Source organism: Chiloscyllium punctatum, chromosome 10 (assembly GCF_047496795.1).
Source record: "Chiloscyllium punctatum isolate Juve2018m chromosome 10, sChiPun1.3, whole genome shotgun sequence".
NCBI classification, from domain to species: domain Eukaryota; kingdom Metazoa; phylum Chordata; class Chondrichthyes; order Orectolobiformes; family Hemiscylliidae; genus Chiloscyllium; species Chiloscyllium punctatum.
This window is the reverse complement of record NC_092748.1, coordinates 59,304,534-59,331,979: the sequence shown is the minus strand read 5'-3', so window position 1 is coordinate 59,331,979 and position 27,446 is coordinate 59,304,534. Positions and strand designations below refer to the sequence as shown.

The 27,446-nt window shown below is 39.3% G+C and overlaps 1 protein-coding gene across 4 annotated transcripts in view; it reads right to left on the bottom strand.

Annotated features, from left to right (window-relative positions):
• ubr3 (ubiquitin protein ligase E3 component n-recognin 3) overlaps nucleotides 1-27,446 on the bottom strand; it is a 356,926-nt gene that overhangs the window by 70,756 nt on the left and 258,724 nt on the right. For all 4 annotated transcript variants that reach the window (XR_011961687.1, XM_072579281.1, XM_072579282.1 and 1 more), the window contains exon 31: nucleotides 20,496-20,581. Coding sequence is in view for 3 of the 4 variants with exons in the window: in XM_072579281.1 (XP_072435382.1) it covers nucleotides 20,496-20,581 (86 nt within the window). In the remaining variant the exon portion in view is untranslated. The remainder of the gene's footprint in view (nucleotides 1-20,495; nucleotides 20,582-27,446) is intronic.

Sequence of the window (27,446 nt, the reverse complement as noted above, 5' to 3'; positions counted from 1 at the left end):
TTACAGAAAATTTATCAAGGAAAAAAGACAGTTCAAGCAATATTGCATTTTCCTTTTTGTAACCTGATAGTATCTATAATAGCTACTGGTCTAATGTAGCCAAATTACATTCTTCACGTACAAAAACAATATCAACTTGCAACCTGTCTGAACACAATATTTCATTTATATTCTATTCAATATCTATTCTAGAGCACATATTTGCTTAAACATCAAAATTAATTAAAACTGATTCACTTAAGTGTTCAAGAGATGTCTTTCATATTTTCTATATCCCAGGAGTGGAACACTGCTGTTTAAAAAGGACTGTTGCCAAATCATTTCACCCTCATTTACTCTGCATTCAGGAAGCAGGTGACAGCAATCAATTGCACTGCAATCTGGATCTTCAATTATTTTAAAAGCTGCAGGAGATAATTACAAGCCTGAGGCACTGGCAGTCAGCTGACTACTATACAACTCTGCTGTCAAAAGAATGAGTATAATGATAGCCAATTATTGTGATATTCCAGGAGAAAATAACACTTGATTTAATACTCCCCAAGTAAAATAGGCAGTTCAGCAAGCTAGACCCTCCAATACATTGAAGAGGAATGCAACAGGCCCTACAAATTTTTGATTAAAAAAAATCCTCGTTTTAAATGCAGCACCTTTCAAAAGCATCAATCAAGGGCATGACAATGATTTTTTGTCAGCCTAGAAAAACAAAAGCTATGAAACACAATTACAACTAAATGATACTTTATATTTATAGCTTAGCTGCCTTCTGAGGTTATTCATCATGTTACAATGTAAATCATTAAACATTTCAATCCACATTATTACAATAGTACAGAAGTTGATGTTAAAACATGAAGCCATAGGCTGCAAGGCTGGACTATGTACAAAATTCCTGGTCTGATGGCCTTTACCCTTTCTCTGCTTCTACCACTGTGCCACCTGACAACCAAACCTCTCTCTAAAAGTCAAATAGACTAGATGGCTGTTTATTAATTGGTGATCTGTTAAAAGATTGTTTGGGTTTAAACTCCAAAACACAGTTTTCTGCAAACTTCCCTTAATTTAAGAAAAAAAAAGAACACTTCTTTGTTATTGTGAATAGAATTATGAGACAGTGATAGGTGAAGTACGATGTCAAGAAACGTGAAATTATCAATAGACAATAGGTGCAGGAGTAGGCCATTCTGCCCTTTGAGCCAGCACCACCAATCATTATGATCATGGCTGATCATCCTCAATCAGTATCGTGTTCCTGCCTTATCCCCATAACCCTTGATTCCACTATCCTTAAGAGCTCTATCCAACTCTTTCTTGAAAGTATTCAGAGACTTGGCCTCCACAGCCTTCTGGGGCAGAGCATTCCACACACCCACCACTCTCTGGGTGAAGACGTTTCTCCTCAACTCTGTTCTAAGTGGCCTACCCCTTATTTTTAAACTGTGTCCTCTGGTTCAGGACTCACCCATCAGTGGAAACATGCTTCAAGCCTCTGGAGTGTTCAATCCTTTAATAATCTTATACATCTCAATCAGATCCCCTCTCAGCCTTCTAAACTTAAGCGTATACAAGCCCAGTCACTCCAACCTTTCAGTGTAAGATAGTACCGCCATTCCGGGAATTGACCTCGTGAACCTACGTTGCACTCCCTCAATAGCTAGAATGTCTTTGCTCAAATTTGGAGACCAAAACTGTGCACAATATTCCAGGTGCGATCTCACCAGGACCCTGTACAGCTGCAGAAAGACCTTTTTGCTTCTATACTCAATTCATCTTGTTATGCTATTAGTTTTCTTCACTGCCTGCTGTACCTGCATGCTTGCTTTCATTGACTGATGTACAAGACCACCTAGATCTCGTTGTACTGTCCCTTTACCTAACTTCACTCCATTTAGGCAGTAATCTGCCTTCCTGTTCTTGCCACCAAAGTGGATGACCACACATTTATCCACATTAAACTGCATCTGCCATGCATCCGTCCACTTAACTAGCCTGTCCAGGTCACCCTTTATTCTCCTAACATCCTCCTCACATTTCACCCTGCCACCCAACTTTGTGTCATCAGCAAATTAGCAAATACTACTTTTAATACCTTCATCTATATCATTAACGTATATTGTAAAAAGCTGCGGTCCCAGCACTGATCCCTGCAGCACACCACTGGTCACCGCCTACCATTCCGAAAGGGAGCCGTTTATCACTACTCTTTGTTTCCTGTCAGCCAATCAATTTTCAATCCATGTCAGTATTTTGCCCCTAATACCATGTGCCCTAATTTTGCTCACTAACCTCCTATGTGGGACTTTATCAAAGGCTTTCTGAAAGTCCAGGTATATTACATCCACTGGATCTCCCTTGTCCATCTTCAGAGTTACATTCTCAAAAAATTCCAGAAGATTAGTCAAGCATGATTTCCCCTTCATAAATCCATGCTGACTCTGACCTATCCTGTTACTGCTATCCAGATGTGTCGGAATTTCATCCTTTATATATTTTTCCCACCACTGAGGTCAGATTAACTGGTCTATAATTCTCTGTTTTCTCTCTCCCTCCAATTCACTGGAACTGATCCTGAATCTATAGAACATTGGAAAATAATCACCAATGCATCCACGATTTCTAGAGCCACCTCCTTCAGTACCCTGGGATGCAGACCATCAGGTCCCGGGGACTTATCAGCCTTCAGAGCTAACAGTCTCTCCAACACCATTTCCTGCCTAATATAAATTCCCTTCAGTTCAGGTCCTTCAGCCATTATTACATCTGGGAGATTGCTCGTGTCTTCCCCAGTGAAGACAGATCTAAAGTACCAATTCAACTGTTCTGCCATTTCTTTGTTCCCTGTAATAAATTCACCCGTTTCTGTCTTCAAGGGCCCAATTTTATTCTTAACTATTTTTCTTTCTTTTCACATGCATAAAAAAGCCTTTACTATCCTCCTTTATATTTTTGGCCAGTTTATCTTCGTACCTTATTTTTTCTTTGCGTATTACCTTTTTAGTTATCCTCTGTTGTTCTTTAAAAGCTTCCCAGTCCTCCGATTTCCCACTCATCTTTGCTATGTTATACTTTTTCCCTTTTGTCTTTATATGGTCCTTAACTTCCCCCGTCAGCCACGGCCACCCCTGCCTCCCCTTAGGATCTTTCTTCCTTTTTGGAATGAACTGATCCTGCATCTTCTGCGTTATACCCAGAAATACCTGCCATTGTTGTTCCACTGCCATCCCTGCTAGGGTATTGCATCATTGAACTTTGGCCAGCTCCTCCCTCATAACTCCATAGTTCCCCTTATTCAACTGAAATATTGTCACTTGCAATTTTACCCTCTCCCTTTCAAACTGCAGATTAAAGCTTATTGTATTGTGTTCACTACCTCCTAATGGCTTCTTTACTTCGAGATCCCTGATCAAACCTGGTTCATTGCACAACACCAGATCCAGAATTGCTTTCTCAATCTAATATGAAGAATAGAAAAGCCGAATAATTTTTACAAGAGGAGACACTAGTAAAAGTTGGTATTTAGAGCTATTTTGATGATTTTGAAATGAATCAAAGTTAGCATGCAGATTCCAAATAGGAAATTAAATTGCATATTTGTTTAAACTGCCAGGGAGTTGGAGATATAACTGTAAGAAAGTCTTGTGTCAATTATAATGAGATCAACCCTCGAAGTCTGCACATAACTTTGGCTTTCTTGCCTAACAAAATAATTCTTGTCTTGGATGGAGTACAATGGAGGCTCACTAAGTTGATTTCTGGGGTGCTTGTGTTTTCCATTAAGAATAGATTGATTAGAATGAGCATGAGGCGCTCTTGAGGAACAATGGTAGCGTCCCTGCTCTTGTGCCAGGAGACCTGCTGCCTCACAGCACCAGAGACCCGGGTTCAATTCCCACCTCAGGCGACTGACTGTGTGGAGTTTGCACATTCTCCCAGTGTCTGCGTGGGTTTTCTCCGGGTGCTCCGGTTTCCTTCCACAGTCCAAACGTGCAGGTCAGGTGAATTGGCTATGCTAAATTGCCTGTAGTGTTAGGTAAGGGATAAATGTAGGGGCATGGATGGGTTGTGCTTCGCCGGGGTGGTGTGGACTTGTTGGGCCGAAGGGCCTGTTTCCACACTAAATAATCTAATCTAATCTAATCTAACCTGGGCTCAAGACCTATCTGTTCCAGAGTTGTGATAACATCTGTGAACATGTTGATTAGAAAATATCTAAAATAGGCCTATGCATATTAAGAAGGTGGATGCTGAGAGGCTGTTTCGCTTGGCTGAATAGGCTGGAACTAGGGGTTAGAGTTATTGAGTAAAAGTCAACATTTCAGAATCTAAGACCATACAATAAAAGGGGAAGCACTGGAGTTCTCCACGTTTGATAGATTTCTAGTTCTTAATTATATCAAGAGATACAGAATAAAGCATTAATGTAGATGATGAGCCATGATTAAAAAATGGTGAAACAGGCTTGATGGGCTGAATGACCTATGCTCCTATGTTACAATGAGTAGGGAATTAAGAAATAAACCATATTGTACACAGCACTGCTTTTACAGCATCAAAAAATGTGCACATACCACCCCAGGAATCCGTATAGTGAACCTCTACTACAGTCCCTCTGTGGCAAGTATATCCTTTCTTGGGCAATAGGACTTAAGACACAATTCTTCAGGTGCAGTCTCACCTGAGTTCTAGACAATTGAAGCAAGACTTCTTTGCTCCTATACTTGACCCAGCAAAACATTAAAGTAATTGTAAAAGTGAATACAAATGAGTACTAAATGGGTACAAAATTGATAACGGACAGAAAATAATTGTGATGTATGTCTGTGTCATTAGAATGAGTTATATTAAGTATTCCCCAAGGTTTAATACTAAGACTACTACTCTTCTTGGACACTCATGTCTTGGACTACGAGCCATAATTTCAGGATATGAAGATGAGGAAAGACCTCGGAAGTGTAATAAAACATGAAAATTGTAACAGACCACAGGAGTCACAGCATATTTTCAGGATGGGAAAATTATGTCTGACTAATTTATTAGAGTTTTTAAAGGAAATTTTAATGAATGTGGATAGGCAGGAACTAGCAGATGGTGCTGTAAATGGACTTCCAGAAGGCATTCAACAAGTTACCTTGTGAAAAATGTAGTCAGACGATAAAAGACCATGGTATTGGTGGTAGCAGATTGGCAGGAAACAGGTTAAGGATAAGGGGTTTTCTTTCAAGTTGGCAATCTGTAACCAGTGGGTATCTACTAGTGTAAGAGCTGGGACCGCAGCTGTTTACAATATATATTTTAACGACTTGGAAGGAGGAGGCGAATGTACTGTATCCAAATTTGCAGAAAATTGGCACAAAAAAAAGGTGGCAGGGCAAGTTGCAAGAGGGATACAGTTTAGAGACAAATATTGATTAGTTAAGTAATTGGGAAAAACGTAGACATATGGAATATAATGTGGGAAAATGTGAAGTTGTTCATTTTGGAAGGGAGAATAAAAGAGCATTATTATTTGGATAGAGAAAACTGAAGAAAGCTGCAAAACAAAGGGACTTGGGTGTACTTGTGCACACTTATAGAGGTAGTTAGCACACTGGTGCAGAAGGTAATCAGAAAAGCTAATGGAATTATGGCCCTTATTTCAAGGAGTATGAATTAGAAGAGTAAGGAAGTTTTACTGCAACTGTACAAGGTGGTGAGACCACACGTGGAGTACTGGGTGCAGTTTTAGTCTTTTTTAAGGAAATATGTCATTTCATTGGAGGTAGTACAGAAAAGACTCACTAAGATGATCCCCAATTGTCTTTTAAGCAAATGTAAAATAGGTTGGAACTGTATTTACAGGAGTTTAGAAGAATGTGAGGTGATCTCATTGAAACACACAGGAATTCTTAAAGGGCTTGACAGGGTGAATGCTAACATGTTTCCCCTCGTGGGAGAGTTTAGGACCAGACAGCATAGTCTCATAATAAAAGGTACCAATGTCAGACTTGAGATGAGGAGGTATTTATTTTCTCAGAGGGTTGAATGTCTTTGGAAATCCTTGTGACAAACAGCTGTGGCAGAAGAGTCCTTCTGTATAGTTAAGCCTGAAATAGACAGATTTTTGATCAGTGGGGGAATCAAGGGTTGTGGGGGAATGGGCATAAAATTTGTCATGAGCAAATGTTGGATCAGCCATAATCCTATTTAATAGTGCAGCAGGCTTGAGGGACAAAGCTGTTCCTTTTCTCAAGGATACTGTGTGCTTGGTTTGTTTCAGAGGAATAATAAACTGCTCCTAGTTCTGATTAGTCTGGTTTGGTACAGAGATTAAAGGGTATTGAAAGGCCTTTTTACCTGAGGGGGACAAAGAAGTTAAAAAGTTCTGGTACTTTCATTGTAATAAAGTGGGCCACACGAAATCAGCTTTGGTGGGTGAGGAGAAAGCCAGATATAGGAAAACTAGACAGTTAGACTAGTAACAAAGTGCACAAGGGAAGTTAGACAACTGCCTCAGAGTATTCAAGATGATCAGAGGTTGATTAAGGAGGAAGAGCCAGATCTGCTTAAAAATATACATGCAAGGGTAAAGTTTATTCACATAGGGCAGGAGTTGCAGGTAAAGAGATTATAATATTAAGGGACACAGGATCCTCTCAGTCTGTAATGCTGAAGGATGACGAGATATGTACTCCTGAGAGACTATTGCCAGAGAAGATACTGGCAACAGGAATTCATCGTGAGACAAAAAGTGCTCAATTATGTAAAGTGAGGCTGGAGTGTCCAGAGGAGAGTTGAGAATTTGTGGTAGGAGTACTGGACAAACTCTCAGCTGCAGGATTACAATTTATCCTTGCAAATGATATGTGACAATTGTATACACTGATCACATTCCATTGACATTTGTGAAAAAGTTAAGGACAAGAATGATGGAGCTTGATGCAGCCATTCAATTTGACAACTGTGCATGTGGCAGGTCGTGAAAATGTGATTGCCGATGCATTATTGAGACTCAAATGAGATACAGGGGCATTCAGTGGTAGGTGTGCCACGGCCTGAATTCGCATGTGGTTCTGCATGTTTGCATGTTTATAGTTAGTATAGTGCATGGCTGTGTGTCAGCCTAACCGGGTTTTCGAACCATTTTTTGGTATTGATGGTTCTTTTTTTTAAAGGGGGGAGGTGTGACACAAAAGGATACTGTGTTCTTGGTTCTTTTGCATAGGGGTAATAAACCGCTCCCAGTTCTGATTAGTATAGTTTGATACAGAGATTAAAGGGTATTGAGGGGCCTTTTTGTTTATATGTCAACAGATGAAACTTCAGGCCAAAGTAGTCATGTTTTAGAACTGACCTGTATAATGAAAGAGGAGTGGTCAGCTCACTAGCTGAGCAGTTCAGTCCAGAACTAGTTGGGAGTTCAGCAGTGGACTGTGTGAACAGCTTTCTCTCTTTCTGCCCTTCTAACTTCAACCTGTAAGCATCTTGGTGTTCCATTGTGCAATTTTGTGAATAGATTTTTGTCTGTTTTAAAGTCTAGTAGTCAACTTAGCTACCTCACTCCGGATAATTTTCACTGTACATTTACTGAAAAAATTGCAAAGTTATAGTCTGAGCTGCCTGCTTCAGAATGTTTTGAGTGGTCTGGCCTACAAGAACTCTTGCCAATTTTTATAGATGCACCAAGGAAAACATTCCATCTGGATGCATCACAGCGTGGTTTAACAACTGCTTTTCCCAAGTCCGCAAGAAACTACAGAGAGTTGTGAATACAGCTCAGTCTATCAGGCAAACCAGCCTTCCATCCATTGACTCCATCCATACTTCCTGTTGCCTCAGGAATGCAACCAACGTAATCAAAGACCCCTTCTTTTCCACCCTCTTCCATCAGACAGAAGATATAAAAGTTTGCATACGCATACGGACACATTCAAGGACAGCTCCTTCCCCACTGTTGAGACTTCTGAATGGACCTCTCAAATTTTAAACTTAATGCTGATCTCGCTGTCTATGAACTTTCTCTGCAGCCATAATATTGTATTCTTTGCTCCATTCTATTACCTTAATGCACTTTGTACAATATGATCTGCCTGTACTGCATGTAAAATAAAACCTTTCACTGTATTTAGGTATGTGACAATAATAAATCAAAACAAAATCATTTATATAAAAGATGAAAAGCAATGGATCCAGCAATAATCCTTGTGGCACAGCACTAATCACAGGCCTCCAGTCTGAAAAACAATCCTCTACCACCACACTCTGGTGACTCTTATCTTCAAACCAATTTTGTATCCAATTGGCTAGCTCCCCTTAAATTCTATGCGATCTTACCTTGCTAACCAGTTTACCATACAGAAATTTGCCAAACGCCTTGCTGAAGTTCATATAGACAATGTCTAGTGGTCTGCCTTCATTAATCTTCTTTGTCACCTCTTCAAAAAACACAATCAAGTTAGTCAGACATGATTTCACACACACAAAGCCATGCTGAATATCCTTAATCAGTCCTTGCCTTTCCAAATAGGTGTAAATCCTGTCACTCAGAATCCCCTTCAACAATTTACCCACTACTGACATCAGGCTCACTGGTCAATTGTTCCCTGGCTTTTCCTTACACCTTTCTTGAATAATGTTAGCCACCCTCCAGTCATCTCGCACCTCACCTGTGGCTATCGATGATACAAGTATCTCAGCAAGGAGCCAACCAGTATCTTCCCTAGCTTCCCACAAAGTTCTGAGATACAACTGGTCAGATTCTGGGATTTATCTACCTGTATGAGTTTTAAACTGTCATGTACTTCTTCTTCTGTAATCTGGTCGCATTTCAAGTCATCACTATTTACTTCCTCAAGTTCCCTAGCTTCAATGTCCTTTCTGTATCTACTCTAAGACTGCCTGCAAGTTTCTAAGAGATTATCTTCCATTCTTCCAAAATCTCGAGAACATTGGCCCAGTCTCCTCAATCTTTACTCACTGGATGGTCCCACCAACTAAGTAATCAGTTCAGCAAACCTATGCTGCACTGTCACTGTGGCAAGTATATCACAATGCTCCAGGTGCAGTCTCACCTATGTGCTATATAACTGAAGCAAGACTTCTTTGCTCCTGTACTCAACCTCGCAAAACTATCAAAAAAAGTTCCAAAGGCTCAGCCTTTGAGAAATCCAAAAAGTCTGAATATGATTCAATTAGAAATGCAGGAAAGTATGCCAAAGCAACACCGTGCAATCCCAAACATGAAAAGCCAACTTGTTAAGGCCACAATACAGGAGGTGATTACATACTCAATAAGTAGTGGATGTGACAGAGAAAAGTGAGACTACACCAACAGATCAGATCTGTTGGATTCTTCTACCAACCATAGAGAACATTTCAGCCCCATAGGCAAAAAGGCATCGGCTCAGATTTTGCAGTCATGAATAAAGTGACTGCTCACCACTGACCTTGAAGAAAGCTGATCACAGAGGGCAATCAGAAACAGGCAATAAATATTGGCCTTGCCAACAAATCTCATATCCCATGAATGAATAAAGAAAATAAAAGCTGTCATCAAGGTATGAATGTCATTCAGTAAAACATCTAAGAAATTAATTTACAGCACTAATATTCTCTGTGTCCTTCTCTTTGCCTTACGCCAATTGTAACTAATTGTTTTTTCCCTATTAAGCCATGGTATATTGTAGAACATATCGCAAAAAGGTGACAAGGCTGTAAACATAAAGAACAATAATATGATAGTATGTCAAATCAGATGAACTATCACTTCATTATTGAATTAAACATTACAATCTTACAACGGTATCATTTTTACATGACCTTTTCAATATACAATTTGTTACACTGCTCTAATATTTTAGATTAATATATAACATTTTCAAAAACAATATTTCCATTTTACATCTAGTTCACTAATTATGTGAACAAATAAATGTTAAAGTTCCTTATGTCTACAGATTTTAACATACATTGTGGAAAGCTGACAGCAAATGATACCCAATATGCTAAAGTATTATTGTAAAATTACTCAGTATTTTTGACTGGCAACTAACTGAAGATGTTTAATGCAAATATGAATGGACAATCAGCATGCGTCTATGCGCGCAAATTAAGTGTACTGATTGCTATTATAAGGCAGCCCAGTTTCCTGATTACTGCATTAATATTATGTCCACTAACCAATGATCCTAGTCAGGCTGGCGCTGTCACCTCCGGAATCAGATACATCAATCATTGCTAATTTCCAGTTCCCAGGAGCATCACTTTCTCAAAATACAGTCTACTAAACCACCACTTGACCCATTTGTTCTCATCTCCTCTCTTGATCCCTGTTCTGCTAATGACTCACTTGGGACACTGCATCCTTTTTTCTACAGTATCTAATCAACAAACTTTACAACATTACAAGTATGATATAGAAAGTTATACTTAATCATGGAAAGTCATTTATTCCCAGACACACACCAATTTCAAGAGCCTATTAACAGACTGGCCAAGTAGAATGGAACTATACTCAGGTGTTAAGTGTAATACACTGACCTGATCATGAGAACAGTAACGAGGGTGATATTCATGTAATATTTTTGCAAACCTGATGAAGCTGTCACTGGAAAATGTGAAAACTTTCTTTAGGCTCTTGTGTGCTAACTTTATAGAATAATTAAGTTGATGAATAGCTTATGCTCGAAACGTCAACTCTCCTGCTCCTTGATGCTACCTGACTGGCTGTGCTTTTACAGCACCACACTTTTTGACTTCAAGAGAACACAGATTAGTCGAAAGAGATGAAATAAGTTGACATACAAGGTGAAAAACAACATTAAGAGGTTGTATAATCAAAATAATATTTTATGTGGGTTGTGCAAGAGCAATGGTATTTGGGGTATGTACTTACAGATCTTTGACATGCTAAGCTTTTCAAATCACTAGTTGTGCCACAGGTGGAGTATTATGTACAGTTCTAGGCAACTTTCTTCAGGAAGGATGTCATGGTCCTGGAAATGTTATAGAGAAGGTGCACCAGAATGATCCAAAGGTGGATGGAGTTTAGTAATATGGAATGATTAGAGAAACTAGGATTGTACTCCTTGAAGGTGAGAAAGCCAAGGGAAGAATTACTGGAGGTACTTAAAAGTAGGAAAAGTTTTGAGCAAATAGGGAGAAACTACTTCCTCTGACAGGAGAGTTGGTGCATTCTAAATCTCACCATCTTAAAGAGTACTGATAACTTTCAAAAATCAATTAGACAAATGGATGAAATGAACCAATTTCCAGAGTGGCTTGGAAGAAACGAGATACTAATTGAACAACTTCTTGTAAAAGCTCACATGGGAAGGAAGGTTGAATGCTCTCCTTCTGTGCTATCTATGATTTTATACTGTTGACTATTGAGTCACATATCTAGCTGGTCAGAAATAAGTACCTCACTATTCTAAACACATTTTTCAGCACTTAGCTCATAGCCTCGTATGTCTTGGCATCACAAGTGCATATCTGAATACTTCTCAAATGCTACGAAGTATTTTGCCTCTCCTACCCTTACAAGTAATGAGTTACAGATTTGCAGACCCCTAAGGAACTGGTATTAAGACTACAGCTTTTTGGTTATTTAAAAGTGAATTGGGTTTTGATACTGGAAAAGCAATTTCAAACTATGTGAATTGATAGGAATTTGGTAATGTAGTGAATAATGAACAGCAGACTAGGTGAAAATAAATGTCCTTACATTCTCTCTAAATCTCCTGCCGCATATCTTAAATCTATGTCCCCTTGCCATTGATCCTTCCTCCAAGGGGAAAGGTTTCTTCCTGCCTACCCTAAAACAACTCCAGTCTATCCAATCTCTCTTCACAACTAAAACTCTCCAGCCCAGGCAACACACCAGTAAATCTCATCTTCACGGTCTCCAATGTATTCACATATCCAATAATGTGGATTCCAGAATTATGCACAGAACTCTAGCAATGGCCTTATCAACATTTTATCCAGTTCCAGCATAAGCTCACTGCTCTTGAACTCTATACATCGGCTCATAAAGGCAAGTATCCCATATGCCGCCTTAACCACTTCATCATACTATCTTTTATTCCCTAATAAAGCAGGTAACACTCTCTCATTGTTCCCTTTCTAATAATATTACATCAATAATTTTAACTCTTGCAAAATCTTTCAGGGAAAAATAAATTCTCCGAATCTTTTCTGTTCTAATTGATTACGTTTCTTTGCCTTAAATTTGCTCAGATTCAGGCTGTCTAATGTCTTTGTAAAACACTGAAGAACTCAGTTAGTGATGATTCACCTTCACAGTAGACAACCAAATGTGTCACTGTTGCTTTTACTTCGATCAGAAGATAATAGAAGAATTGATTTTAATTGCATTTAAACTACGAGATCAGGCCATCATACCCAATCTAAGCATCTGCGCCTTCGTCATTTTCAGATGGACATAAATTTGCACATAAGCTTACTTTCCTTGCAAGTTCAATCCTTCATTTTACTCTATTGTTGGTCATAATAGCATAAAAAGTAGGACAGGCGGCAGCAATTTAGTCCCTTGAGTTTGCTCCACCATTCTATAAATTCATGGCTGATTTTATTGTGGCCTGAATTTCACTTTCCTGCTTGCTCCATCCCATAAGCCTAAATTTATTTGTAAATCAAGAAAGTATCCAGTATAGCCTCTAATATATTCAAAGGCTCAGCTTCTACTACTCTCTGGGGTAGAGAACTCTAAAGGTTAAAACCCGCAAACAGAATCAGACAGATAGCGCAGGGGTCCCCTGGAATCCTGTTCACAAACCTGCGTTCCATTTTGGAAGCTGATGAGGGTGCTGGCTCCTCAAAGTGCAGACAGAGCCAGGTTTTTATCACCACAAGTAGCCTTGCACTTGCACAACCCACAAAAAATATTATTTTGATTATACTACCAGGAGGGGAGGAAGAAGAAAGGAGGTGTGATAGTGAAAGGGAATTCATTACTTCGGAGAACAGATAGGTCTTTCATTGGCTGCAGACATAAATCCAGAATGAAGTGTCTCCTCTCTGCTGCCAGGGTTATGGATGTCACCAGTGCTGAATGAGATCCTGAAGAGATGGGTATCAAAACAGAGGGCATGGTACACATTGGTACAAACAATATAGACAGAATGAGGAATGAGGTCTTGCATCAAGAATTTAAGGAGCTGGGCAGTAGGCTAAACAGCAGGACCTCAAAGGTTGTAATCTCTGGATTACTGCTGGTGCCATGTGCCAGCAAGTACAGGAATAGAAGAATAGTACAGATTAATTCATTACTCCAGAGTTAGTGGAGGAGAGAGGATTTTAGACAACTTGATCACTGGGATGGTTTCTGGGGAAGGTGGGCCCGGTACAAGTGGGATAGTCTGTACCCGAATCAGAATGGGGCCAACTTTCTTTCATGTGTTTGTTGTTGGGAGGAATTAAATCTAGTTCAATGGGGGATGGGACATGAGTATTAATGCCATATGGACATCAAATACTTTAATAAAGGAAACAAGGCAAGGGAGTTCAGGCATGTTGAGTTTTAAGGGAGTAATGGAGGCAAGATGGCCACTACTTTAATTTGAGTATTATAGGTTAAGACAGAGGGGTTAAGGGTGTGGATTGATACATGGAATTGCAATGTTATTGCCATCAGAGAGTCATAGTTGAGAGAGGTCCAGGACTGGCAACTGAGCATTCTAGAGTGTAGGATTTTCAGGCAGGACAGGGAAAGGTATAAAAGAGGTGGTGGTGTTGCACCTTATTAATTAAGGAATCAGTAACTGCAGTGTGGAGGATGATATCTGGGAAGGATCTTCAAATGAGGATTTTGTGGATAAAGCTTACAAATAAAGAGGGGCAGTCACAATTACCCATGGTGTGTCAAAACAATAAGAGGGTAATTTGATTAGGGCATTTCGACATACCCAACATTTTTATTGAGTCATAGAGATGTACAGCACGGAAACAGACCTTTCAGTCCAACTCATCATGCCGAACAGGTTTCCTAAATTAATCTATCCTATTTGCCAGCATTTGGCCCATACCCTTCTAAAGCCTTCCTATTCATATACCCCTTCAATGTTGTAATCCACCACTTCGTCTGGCAGTTCAAGGGGGCAGATTTCTTGAAATCTATTGAAGAGACCTTTTTATATCAATATGTAGATGGTTCTACAAGGAATGGCTCTGTGCTGGATTTAATTCTGGGGAACAAAGCCAGAAAAGTATTTGAGATGGCAGTAGGAGAGAGTTTTAGCAATAGCAGCCACAACAGCATATATTTCGCATTTGTAATGATTAGATTACCTACAGTATGGAAACAGGCCCTACGACCCAAAACGTCCACACCAACCCTCCAAAGAGTAACCACCCAGAACCATTCCTTTACCCTATATTTACCCCTGACTAATGCATCTAACACTGGGGGCAATTTAGCATGGCTGATTCACATGAGCTGCACATTGTTGGATTGTGGGAGGAAACCAGAGCACCCGGAGGAACCCACGCATACACGGGGAGAATGTGCCACATAGACAGTCGCCAGAGGTGGGAATTGAACCTGGGTCCCTGGTGCTGTGAGGCAGCAGTGCTAACCAGTTATTAACAAAAATGATCTACAATAAAGGATTTTGCATTGGGGAAAACGGATTTTATTAAAATAACACAGGATTTGATCAGAGTAGACAGGAATAAAAAATCTACAGCAGAGCAGTGAGGTGGAGGGAGGATCAGTTCGCCATGGAATTGGAGAGAGTACAGGCCTGACCTGTTCCCTTTACGGTGAACTGTAGGTCAGAGAATCCTAGATATCTAGGTATATATAAGACTGATAAAAAGGAAAAGCGAGATATAACAAGTACAAAGGTCTGAGTGGAGTATTGGAAGTGCAAGGAAACCATTAAGGGAGCGAAGGCGGGTGTGAATAAATAGTGGCAGGTAAAATTAGGGAGAATCCCAAGCTATTCTCTAAGTATATCAAGGGGAAGAGGATATCCAGGGAAAGAATAGGGTACATTAGGGACCAATAGGCAATCTGAGTGTGGAACCAGACGACATTTGTCAGGTATTAAATGAGTACTTCACACTTGTCTTCACTTTAGAGGAGGAGAAGGATGTAGATATAGAATTTGGGAAGAGGGCCTGTGAGGGTCTTAAACAGTTTGACATAGGGAATACAGAGGTATCAGAGATTTTATCAGGTTTAATAGTGAACAAACCCCAAGGTCCATTGTGCTGTATCCCAAGCTGCTGTGAAAGACAAGGGAGGAAATTACAGGGGCTGTGATCTAATTTTTTAATTGCTCTCCGGCCACAGGGCAGATGCCAGAACAGCAAGTGTGGTTCCACTTTTCAAGAAGGGTGGTAGAAGAAAACTAGGGAATTTCAGAGCCAGTGTGTTTCATATCAGTGGTCCAGAGACTATTTGAAAAGGCAAGGCTTCATTGGGGATTGTTGGCATGGGTTTGACAAAGGGAGACCATGTCTAACAAATTTGATTGAACCTTTGAGGTGGTAAACAGATATGTAGACAAGAGTAGTGCACTTATATTGTTTACTTGGATTTTAGCAAACCCTTCGACATGGTTCCATGTGACAGACTGATGAACATGGGAAAAACACTGCTTCTTCTATACTGCACGATTCTAACAAGCTCTGAAAAAATAAATCCCACTTCATCTGTCTTAAATGAGAGATACTATTTTAAAAATGTGCTTCAATTGTAGACTTCCCCATAAGGGAAACATTCCCTCAACACAAAATCCCCTCAGAATCTTAGAAGTTTCAATCATATCATTTCTCATTATTCTGAAGCCCAAAGAGTATAGGCCTGTTATGTTCTAATTTATCATACGACAACCCTTCACCCCACAAATCAACCTAGAGAACCTGCTCTGAACTGTCTTCAAAGCCAAAGTACTCCCTCATCATTCTAGGTGACATGGAGACATTCCTTAAGGGAAGAGAGTTCAGAGCAATACCAGTAATGCTGCTGCAAGTGTGATGGTAGTCAACATTTCTTAGTAGGAGCTGCTTCAGATAGAGGGGCTCTATTGTACTTAGAGAAACCCTTTCATTCTAACACTTAGTTGAGCATGGACATCCCAGAGCTTCCAAACAAATTATGGCATTTTCTCAAAATTTACAAAACTTTGTTTGCAATTCTCCAGTCTTCTGGTATCACCCACAAATCTAGAGAAAACTGAAAAAGAGTATCTGTTATTTTGTCTCTCACTTCCTTCCATGTGCACAGATGCATCTAATTTGGTCCTGGTGACTTATCAACTTGCAGCACCAACAGTTTATCCAATTCTTCCTCATTATCAATTTGAAATCTTTCTAATGACTAAATCTCATCCTCTGTATTCACAACCCTGGGTAACATCGATTTGCTAAAGACAGATGCAAAACATTAATTTCTTACCACAGCCATGTCCCCTGTATTTGCAGATAAATCTCCTTTTAGGTCCCTAATCAGCTCAACCCTTTCTTCTACCACTCTTCTATTATGTCCTCATAAGTCGTCATTGGGATTCCTCTATTTATTAGCTGCCAGTCTTTTTTCATAATCAGTCTGTTTCTCTGATTTGCTTTTTCCACTTTCTTCAGAAATCTCAATTGCATTTTTTTTCTGGCACCTGAGAGAGGTTCTTCTTTCTCTTAGTTTCTATCCTCTTTTTGATCCAGTGAACTCTAGATATGTTGGTCCTAACCTTCCTTTACAGAGAATGTACCTTGACTGTATTCAAAGTTCTTTTTTGAAGGTAGGCCATTGTTCAGCCACTGTTCATCATGTCAACCTTTGGCTCCACTTATCAAGCTCCTTTCTTGCCCATTGAAGTCAACTATACCTCCGCAAAGTATTCTTACTTTGGATTGCCCATTCTTGTTTATCACTGTCATCTTAAAACAAAAGTTCTAGTAGTCTTCCTTTTCTTGTTAAAAGCCAAGTACTGAAGACACTGGAAATTCAAAATAAAAACAGAACTTTCTGATAAGTCTGATTGCATCAGGTTCTGAAGATGTCAGATTGGACTCAAAACATTAACTTTGCTTGTCTCCCATAGATGCTGCCATCACATTCTGCTTAAATCTCATTTCTTGTTGAACTTGACATGTACTGTTGTAGAAAATTCATTTGAACACAATCTAAGAACGCTAGTCTCTCTCTTCCCTTAATGCTACCACTATTCCAGTACACAACCAGTTAAATGAAGTCCCCCATATTACCTATTCTAAAATGCTTGCACTTCTCTTTTCAATCGGAGATGAATGATCTCCTAATTTTCTCAAATAGTCTTTGGATTGTGCGAGGAAACTGGAGCATCCGACGGAAACCCACACAAATACAGGGAGAATGTGCAAACTGCGCAGAGTCACCTGGGACTGGAATTGAACCTGTCTTTGGCTATAAGGCAGCAGTACTAACTAGAGTTACGGTGCTACCTAAGTCTGACATCCCCATAATTTGATGAATAAGTATTGAAAAAGCACTATTTTCAGAAAAGTCTGAATAATCAAAGTAGAAACTTCAGAGTCTAGGAAATTCATATGTAATATTCCAAGATCATTTGATGGTGAAACTTTTCCAAGAAGACAACTTGACAAAACTGTTTTACAGTGACATGAGTAATACATTAAGCACAATGAATGCAACACACAGATCATTCTTGGTACACCTGGATAAAATGTGCTTCAAATGCCACTCTGCCAAAGGAAATCTCCTGATGGAATGTACACCAATCAGAAGATATCTGTTCAGAGCCCGTTCCAGAATGAGAAGGTGAAAGATTTTCTACTTTCCATCAAAATAGAACATAGAAAATTGAAGATATGGTTAAAAATACCTTCAAATGCAGTGCTCTTTAAGGGGAAGCTACAATTACAGCTTTTACCGAAAAGATTTCATTCTAGTGTATGTTTTTGTTTTGGTCTGTCAGGTTTCCTGAAGCTGTCTGTTGGCCTTTGCAAATTTATATGAAAGCTTAATGTGAAATCACATCCATGATAAAACATCAGATTAGATTCTTATGGCTAAAAAGACAGAGAAACTGATTCTCGCATGCAGGGATAAGTGTGTGTGAGAAGCCAAAAAGGTCTCAAAACTTTTAGTGACAGGAATCGTGTACACATTGTGTAAAGCAGCAAGGTCACTGCAGTATGAGGGGTTGGAAAATTATAGCACTTTGCATGACTTGTAGTGAAATGCAAATGTTCCTAGACTATTTCAAAATGAAAAATGGCACTTCATCTGAAGATTAAAACTGACATTCAGATAATTTGACATTGGCTGCTAGTCCATTTCTAGAAGTTTATTGACTCCAATTAAGGAGTTCTCAGTAATACATGCACTGTCAAAACCACCTTACATCTAACTTTACCCAATTACTAATGATTATCCAATAACAACGTTATCAACCAATTGCCTTCCATAGTAAATATTAATGTAACAAGCAGCAGCAGGCACACCTAAAAATGAGGATGTCAACCTGGTGAAGCTTCAACACAAGTCTGCTTGCATGCCAAATGGAAGCAGCATGTTATAGACAGGGTTAAGTGATCCCACAACCAACGGATTCAACCAAGACCTTGCAGTTCAGCCAATCCACTCATGAATGGCAGTGGACATTTGAACAACTCACGTGGGTTGAAAGTTCCACAAATATTCCTATCCTCATGACGGAGGAGTCCAGCACATCAGTGCAAAAGTCAAGAGTAAAGAATTCGCACCCATTTTTAGCCAAAAGCGTCATGTGGATGATTCATCTCAGCCTACTCTGGAGGTCTCCAGCATCACAGATGCCAGTTATTTTATCAATTTGATTACTCTTTGTGTTCTAGTACAGTAAACTCTGACCTCTGCCGGACAATGTGGAAAATTGGCTACTTTGTTGACAGTACTATCAAGTGGCACTTTTAAAGAAATCACCTGCTCATTGACATCAGTCTGGTTTTTGGATTCTGCCCCATCCACTCAGTTCCTTTCTTCATTAAAAGCTTGATTCAAACATGGAAAAAGGTACTGAAAACCAAATATGAGTCAAGTGTGACTGCCCTTGACATCAAGGGAGCATATGGCATTAAGAAGTCCTAATAAAACTAGGGTAAATGGCAATCAGGAAAAATCTCTATGCTGGCAGGTGTCATAACTAGCACAACCAAAGATGGTTATGGCTGTCGAAGATCATTCATGTCAGCCACAGAATATCTGGTTTGCAGTTCCTCAAGGTAGTGTCCTAGGCCCAACCATCTTTTTCGCTCTCCATTCATAGTTCAGTGGTTGTCAATCTGTTTCTCCTTACTCCCAGTTCAATGTGTTGTCCATTCGTCTCTCTATTCCCAGTTCAGTGTATTGTCTCTCTTTCTCTGTCTCTGTTTCCAGTTCAGTGTTTTGTCATTCTGCCTCTCCCTATTCCCAATAGAGTGCATTGCTTTGGTCATTTACTGCTGCTTTACCAAAGACCTGTCCTTTATCAGGAAGTCAGAAGTGGAGATGTTTGCCAATTTGAAAACAAAAAAGGGTCATAAGCTAGGAATTCTGTAGCAATTAACTCGCCTACAATCTCTCCTATGTCTGTCAACCATGTACAAGGCACAAGACAGGAGTGTGACACAATATTCTCCACTTGTCTGGTAAGTACAGGTGCAGAAACATTCAAGCTCGACACCATTCAGGATAAAGCAAACGATTGGCGATCCACAGACAACATTCAACTTTAACTGCCTCCACCACCATCACACAGTGGTAGCGGTGAATCTACAACATGCAATATTGGAACTCACCAAGACTCCGAATAACAGCACATTCCAAAGTGCAAACTCTACGTCTTATAAGGACAGATGTACCAAAATGCCATCACATGTAGGGTTCCCTCCCAATTTCTCACCAAACTGATTTGGAAGTATAACATTGTTGCCTAACTACTGGATCAAAATCCTAGAACTCCCTTCCCACTCACATTGTATATGTTCTTATACTCTAAGGACTGCAGTGAGCAATTCAAGGCTGCAGTTCCCCACCACTTTCTCCAGAGCAATTACAGGTGGACAATCAATGCAGGCCTACCCACTAACATCCATATTCCCTGAAACATATTAAAAAATCACAGATCAAATTACTTATGATTTGCTTGTGATCATACTAACTGCAATCCTCCACACACCTGCAGGATATAAGTTGAAAAAACAACCACAGTCTTGATGCAAATTTAAGTTTGTACCATCCTCATAGCAAGATCTCATGACACATTCACTTTGATTGATTCCAAATATTAATACTTTTGAGCGCTTTATGTTTTTGGAGAGAGGTTGGAAGAACATTTCAAAGCGTGGAATTCCTAAATTATAGTGTGGTATTCTGCCAGAAAGTGGAAATTTCCATCTCAAACTGACAAGACTGACTTGGGAATAAGTAAAATGAGGAATTATCTTATCACACACAGGAATCAGCAAGTATGCTTAATTTTGCTGAATGACTACTATCTAATTGAAAACTATTGTTTAATGTGCATACTTACTTAAACAGGATCTTTTTGTTGTCGCACTTGCTCCTCCTAAACACAAGTTTCCTCCTCGATGAACCAATTCAAGCTCCAAATTCAGCCTGTTCAATTAAAATGCATTTGCAATTTATAAATTGAAATTATTTCAGTCTTTATGTGCCTCATTTTAAAAAGGTATACGTAATACATATATATAATATATATAAAAATGAAACCATGACAAGAAAAAAAACATTCTGCTATCTTATATTTGAAGAAAAACAGAAGAAAGTATACTTGAAATATTTCCTTTACACTTATAAAACATGTACTGTGTTGAAGCATCTTCTTCAATAACACAGATTGTTTTACTGTGTGTAGGTTTCAAATTCCAAGAAATTATCAAACATTATCCCCAAGTCATTAGTTTAATCCACCGAGGTCTCAAATGCAGTCTTAATCCTCTCTGTTGCTCCCAGTAATGTAATTTAACAATGATTATTTTTTCTCTGTACGTTGTCATCTGTTTGGTACTGATAAGAGCTTCTCTGTGACAAGAGAATTTTCTATTTTTCAGGCAGTTTGCTACATTCATTGAACTTCCAAAACCTACCAGCGATGATGCGGGAACTGAAATTTCAGACCAGCCGGCAAGACAGTTAAGTAACATGATTCAGTTCACCATAGGAATATAAATGAGGGACAACATATTTATATATGAGCGTCAGTGTACATGCTCTTTAGAAAGATTCTGGTCTATTAAGACTAACTAGTTTCCTATGTAACATTAATATAAATATTTTCAGAATAATGTCATAGGTTATTGAAAAACTTATGAAGAACAGCTTCTATTTCAAATTTGTATTCATGTATTTTTATGAGGTTTGTTACATTTAGAAACTATGGTTAGTTCAAACTTATGGAATATACAATTTAATTACTATTAAATTAAAGTTAGTTGAACAAACTGGTGTGTATTTCTAAAACATATTACAACTGAAAATACTTATAAAGACAGCAAATTGTATATATCCTCTACATACTAAAAGATTTCATTGATAAGTAGGTTGATTGTTTGTTTGGTTTTTGTATTTCACTATTCATCCTAACTTTTAAGTTGCATTTAAAAAGTAGTGATGAAATTAATTGGTGCACAAGAGACTGTTTAAGCTCTAAATAAAATTAAGCATGGGTAATACATACTGGCCCAGTCAGCAATACCCACATCCAAAACACAAGTGAAGAAATGAAGCTATTAAGAGGCACTCTGCACTCTACTTACTGCTGAAAGTGGAAGACCATATTTTCAAGTTTCAAATGAACATTACACAGATCACTGCTCACCACTGCACTGATACCATATTTTAGTAACAAAACTACACTATCAACTCCTTCTTTTTGCCTGTCCTTCCAGAATATCAAATACCCTTCAATACTGAGGTCCCAGCCTTTGTGACCCAGCAATTATGCCTGTATAATATGTACCAAATCATATTCTTTTATATCTGTTTGTGCATTCAACTCATATACATTATTGTTCAGATAAAGAACCATCAATCCCAAACATTTCTAATTTGCTCACCAACCTGCCATGTGGCACTGTATCAAATGCTTCCTGAAAGTCCAAATATACAACATCTACAGCACTACCCTCATGCACTGCTTGTGTCACCTCATCAAAGAGTGTAATTAAATTTGTCAGACATGACCTGTCCTTGATAAAGCCATGTTGACTGTCTAGTATTTACTTACTTTTCTTTAAGTGTTTATTTACTTAATCCATATTATGGCCTCCATCAGTTTTCCCAAATATTAATATCAAGCTGATAGGTCTGAGGTTACCAGAGTTATCCTTTGTTCCTTTTTTAGACAATGGTGTTGCATTTGCAATCCTCCAGTCCCCGCAGACTAATCATGTGTTCAGAGAGGCCTGGAAAATTTCTGTCAATGGCTCAGCAATTTGCTCCCTTAACTCTCAGCAATCTGGGATGTATCCTATTTGGGCCTGATGACTTCTCCACCTGGAGTGTTGTCAGCCTTTTTAGCAACTCTTCCTTCTCTATTGTTCAGTTGTTCAGCACAAACATCTTTATCTTGATCACTGTCACCATCTTTTAATTTGGTAAAGACAGAAGCAAAATATTCATTTAATACCTCTGCCATATCTTTTACTTCAATAAGCACCTTACCCTGCTTGTTCCTTATGAACCCCACTTTATCCTTCACCAATCTTTTACTATTAATATGCTTGAAGAACCTTTTACTACTTGTTTTAATGCAGTCTGCCATCCTTTTCTTAGTCTTCCTTATTCATAACGTAAGAATAGGAGCAGGGGTAAGCCATCTGGCCCTTCAAGCCTGCTCCACCATTCAATAAGATCATGGCTGATCTTTTTGTGGACTTAATCGCGCTCTTACTGTATCCCTTGATTCCTTTATTGTTCAAAGACAATTTATCTTAGCTTGAAAAATGTTTACTGAAGTAGCATCAACTACTTCACTGGGCAAGGAATTCCATCGATTTACAACCCTGTGTGAAGAGGTTCCTTCTCAATTCAGTCCTAAATTTGCTGCCCCTAATGTTGAGGCTATGCCCTCTTGTCCTATTTTTACCTGCCAGTGGAAACATCCTCTCTACTTCTATCTTATCTATTCCCTTCATAATTTTAAGTGTTTCTATAAGATCCCTCCTCATTCTTCTAAGTTCCAATGAACATAATACTGGTGTACTCAGACTCTCCACATAAGCCAACCCCCTCAATTCCTGAATCAACCTAGTGAACCTCCTCTGCGCCCACTCTGGTGCCAATACATCCTTTCTCAAGTAAGAAGACCAGGACTGCATGCAGTACACCAGATGTGGTCTCACCAGCAACCTGTATAGCTGCAACATAACCTCACTGCCTTTAAACCCCAGCTCTTTCGCAATGAAGGACAAAGTTCCATTTGCCTTCCTAATTACTTGTCGTACCTGCAAACCAACCCTCTGATTCATGCACAAGGACATCCAGGTCCCTCTGCATAGCAGCATGCTGCAACTTTTTACCATTTAAGTAATAAACCTTTTTACTGTTACTCCTACCAAAATGGATGATTTCATATTTATTAACATTGCATTCCATCTGCGAGACCTTTACCCACTCGAAGTATCTCTGTTCCTCTGCAAAGTTTCACAGTCCTCTGCAAACCTTGCTGTGCCACTCATCTTGGTATCATCTGCAAACTTTGACACACTACATATGGTCCCCAACTCCAAATCATCCATATAAGTTGTGTATAATTGCAGTCGCAACACCGATACCTGAGGCACACCACTAGTTACTGATTGTCAACCAGAATAGCACTCATTTATCCCCATTCTTTGCTTCCTGTTAGTCAACCAATCATCTATCCATGCTAATACTTTACCCGTAAAGTCATGCATCTTTTATCTTATGCAGGAGCCTCTTGTGCGGCACCATATCAAAGGCCTCTTGGTAATCTGGGTACACCACATCTACCAGGTCCCCATTGTCCACCTTGCTCGTAATGTCTTCACAGAATTCCAAAAGATTTGTTAAGCATGACCTGCCTTTCATTAACCTATGCTGCATCTGCCCAGTAGGACAATTTCTATTGAGATGTTTTGCTGTTTCTTCCTTGATAATAGACTCAAGCATCCTCCCCACTACAGAGGTTAGGTTAACCAGTCCATAATTTCCCATCTTTTGTCTAACTCCCTTTTTAAACAGTGGCATCATATCTGCTGGAACTGCCCCAGAGCCAAGTGAATTTTGGAAAATTACCACAAGTACACTTGCTATTTCTCCCGCCATATCTTTTATTACCCTGGAATGCAGTCTATCAGGGCCAGGAGACTTGTCTATCCTTAGATCCATTAGCTTGCCCAACACTACCTCTTCCATAGTAATGATTGTTTCCAGGTCCTCACCTAACTTCGTCTCTTTGTCAATTACTGGCATGTTATTAGTGCCCTCTGCTGTGAAGACCGATACAAAATACCTGCTCAATGCATCGGCCATCTCATCATACCCCATAACTAAATGGCCCTTCTCATGCTCTAAAAGACTAATGTTAACTTTCGCCACTCTTTTTCGTTTTATATATTGAGAGAAGCTTTTGCTATCTGTCTTTATATTCAGTGCTCGTTTTTTCTCATGTTTTATCTTACTTTTCTTTATAGCTATTTTTGTGGTTTTCCATTGACCTTTAAAGTTTCCCCAATCTCTCTAGTTTCCTGCTGTTCTTGGTCACTTTGTACACCTTTTCTTTCAATTTGATAGCATCCCTTATTTTCTTAGACACCCGTGGCAGATCACCCCTTTTCTTACATTCCTTCCTTTTCACTGGAACATACTATTACTGAGCACTTTGAAAAATTGCTATTCCAGTCTGAATATCTCTCTCTCCTGCATTTGAGATATTCTTCCTGATTTCTATTGCTATTATTATTCTGTATGCATCATATGCCTTTTTCTTGCTCATCAATCTCCTTGGTCATTCATGTACTCTAGCTTTGGATACCCTGTATTTATTTCACGAGTGTGTACCTAACTTGCACCTGTCACAAAGCTGGTCCCTTTTGTTTTAAAAGCTGTTCCTTTTCTCAAGGATAACGTGCCCTTTTTTTTTCCAGAAGAATCGTAAACAGCTCCCAGCTCCATGGTGACTAGTTTGGTACAGAGATGAAAAAGGACTTTGAGAAGCTTTTTGTTTATATGTAAACATATTAGACTTCAGGCCAAAGTTTTAGAAGTGACCTGTATAATGAAAGGGGAATGGTCAGCTCTCCAGCTGAGCAGTTCAGTCCAGAACTAGTTAGTAGTTCAGCTGTTTGGAAAGAGGTTGGGAAACTCTCTCTCCTTCTGCCCTTTGAACTTCAACCTATAAGCATTTGTTCCATTTTACTGTGGTTTTTTTAGGGGGTTTACTTATTGGGACTGCTGTGTGTATTCAGAACAGCATAATTAAGTCTAGTTTGGATAAAATGCGTTCTGTTGGGGTTCTTTATTCTGTTCTGTGTTTTACTGTGTAATGCTGTGAATATTGTTTTGTGTTTTAAAACCTGGTAGTCAACTTAGCTAACTCACTCTGGGTGATTTCCACTGTACACTTACTGAAACAGGTTGCAGAGTTATGGTCTGGGCTGCCTGCTTAAGAACGTTTTGAGCGGTCTGGCCTAGTCCATAACACACCCTTCCCACACTTTCCTTAGTTATCTTTTTGCTGTTTATGTATTTAGAATTGTTGTTGGCTCTCCTTAATTTAACAGGCCGATATTTTCTCTTCACTTCTTTTTGCTTTCGTAGTTTTCTTTTTAATATTGTCCCTGCACTTTCTACACTCCAGATTTTCTGCAATAGGGAGTGTTTCTGATCAGAAATGAACTTTGTTGCCTTACCCTATACTATATCTTTTGACACTCAGGAGGGCTGATTTGGGAATGTTGATCCTCTTTGTTCATTAGAATGTGTTATGAACCCTCTTTGTTGCTTCCATGAAGACATCCCACTGCTTTGATATAGATTTCTCTTCATGTAGCTTCTTTCAGTTCACAGCTCAGCTTAGTAAAATTAGCCTTTCTCCAGTACATAACTTTTGTTCTTGGCCTACCTTTATCCTATTGTACAACCAGTGTATGTTAAGACTCTTTTGTCCACAACTGAATTATGACCATTACCACTAAAATATCCTTGAATTCTACCTCTTCGACCTCACCAGATTTATTTCCTAAAACTGTATCCAGAATTGTGCATTCTCTTATTCAGTCTGTTACATTCTGGCAAAAGAATATTTTCATGCATTTTAAAGAATTGTGCACTTGGTAGCTTTTACACTAAATTTATCACAGTTACAAGCAGGATAGATGAAATCCCCCAACATTAATGCCCTTTCGCTTCTGCATTTTCTATTATCCTACATTTCACTTTTACTTCTTTATCTCCCTGTGAATGAATCTATGATGGTCTCTTGCATACATCCCGCAGTGTCATCAGCCCTCTTTTGTTTGCTTTCATGCACGGGATGTGGGCATTGATGGCTTGGCCAGCATTTGTTATCATTCACTATCTCTCTTGAGAAGGGGGGTAGTGAGCGGCATTTTTAAACAGCTGCAGTCCTTAGAATGCATAAACTACAGTACTGTTCAGAAGGAAGTTCCGGATTTTGACCCAGAGACAGTGAAGAAAACAGTGATGTAGTTCCAAGTCAGGATGCGCTACTTTGAGGAGAACCTGCAGATAAAGGGCTCCCAAGCAATGGCTGCCCTTGCTCTTTGAGGCTGCAAATTTGAAAAGTGTTGTCAAAAAAGCCTTGCTGAGTTACTGCAGTGCATTTTGTAGATGGTACCCACAGCTGTCCTAATGATGGTGGATAGAGTGCTAAACAAACAGCCTAGATGGTGACAAGCTTCTTAGTGTTGTTGGTGTTGAACCCATCCAGTTAAGTGGTGAGTATTCCATTATATACCTGAACTTGTCCCTTGTATATGGTGAACAGGCACTGGGAAGATAGGAGAGGAGTTGTGTGGCAGAATTTGTAGCCTCTGACCTGTTCTTCCAGCTAAAGTGCCTGTATGGCTGATGTAATTGTGAATTTGATCAACAGTAACTCCCAACATGTTGATAATGGGAGAATCAAGCAGTTTTAATACCATCAATAGTTAGATTCTCTCTTGTCATTATCTTGCACATATGTGGCAAGTAACATTCAGGCCACACATCAACTTAAGCCTGAAAATTGTCCAGGTTTTGCTGCATGGGCATGCTTTAGTAGATGAGGAGTCACAAATGGTACTGAACACTGTACAAATTATGAGTGAACATCAGCACTCCTGACCCAGTGAGGGCGAGAAGGCCATTGATGAGGAAGTTGAAGATGTTTGGCACCTGGACACTATCCTGACAAACTCCTGCAGTGATGCCTTGGGGCTGGATGATTGTCCTCCAACAAGCATAACAATCTTCCTTTGTGGTAGGTATGACTCCA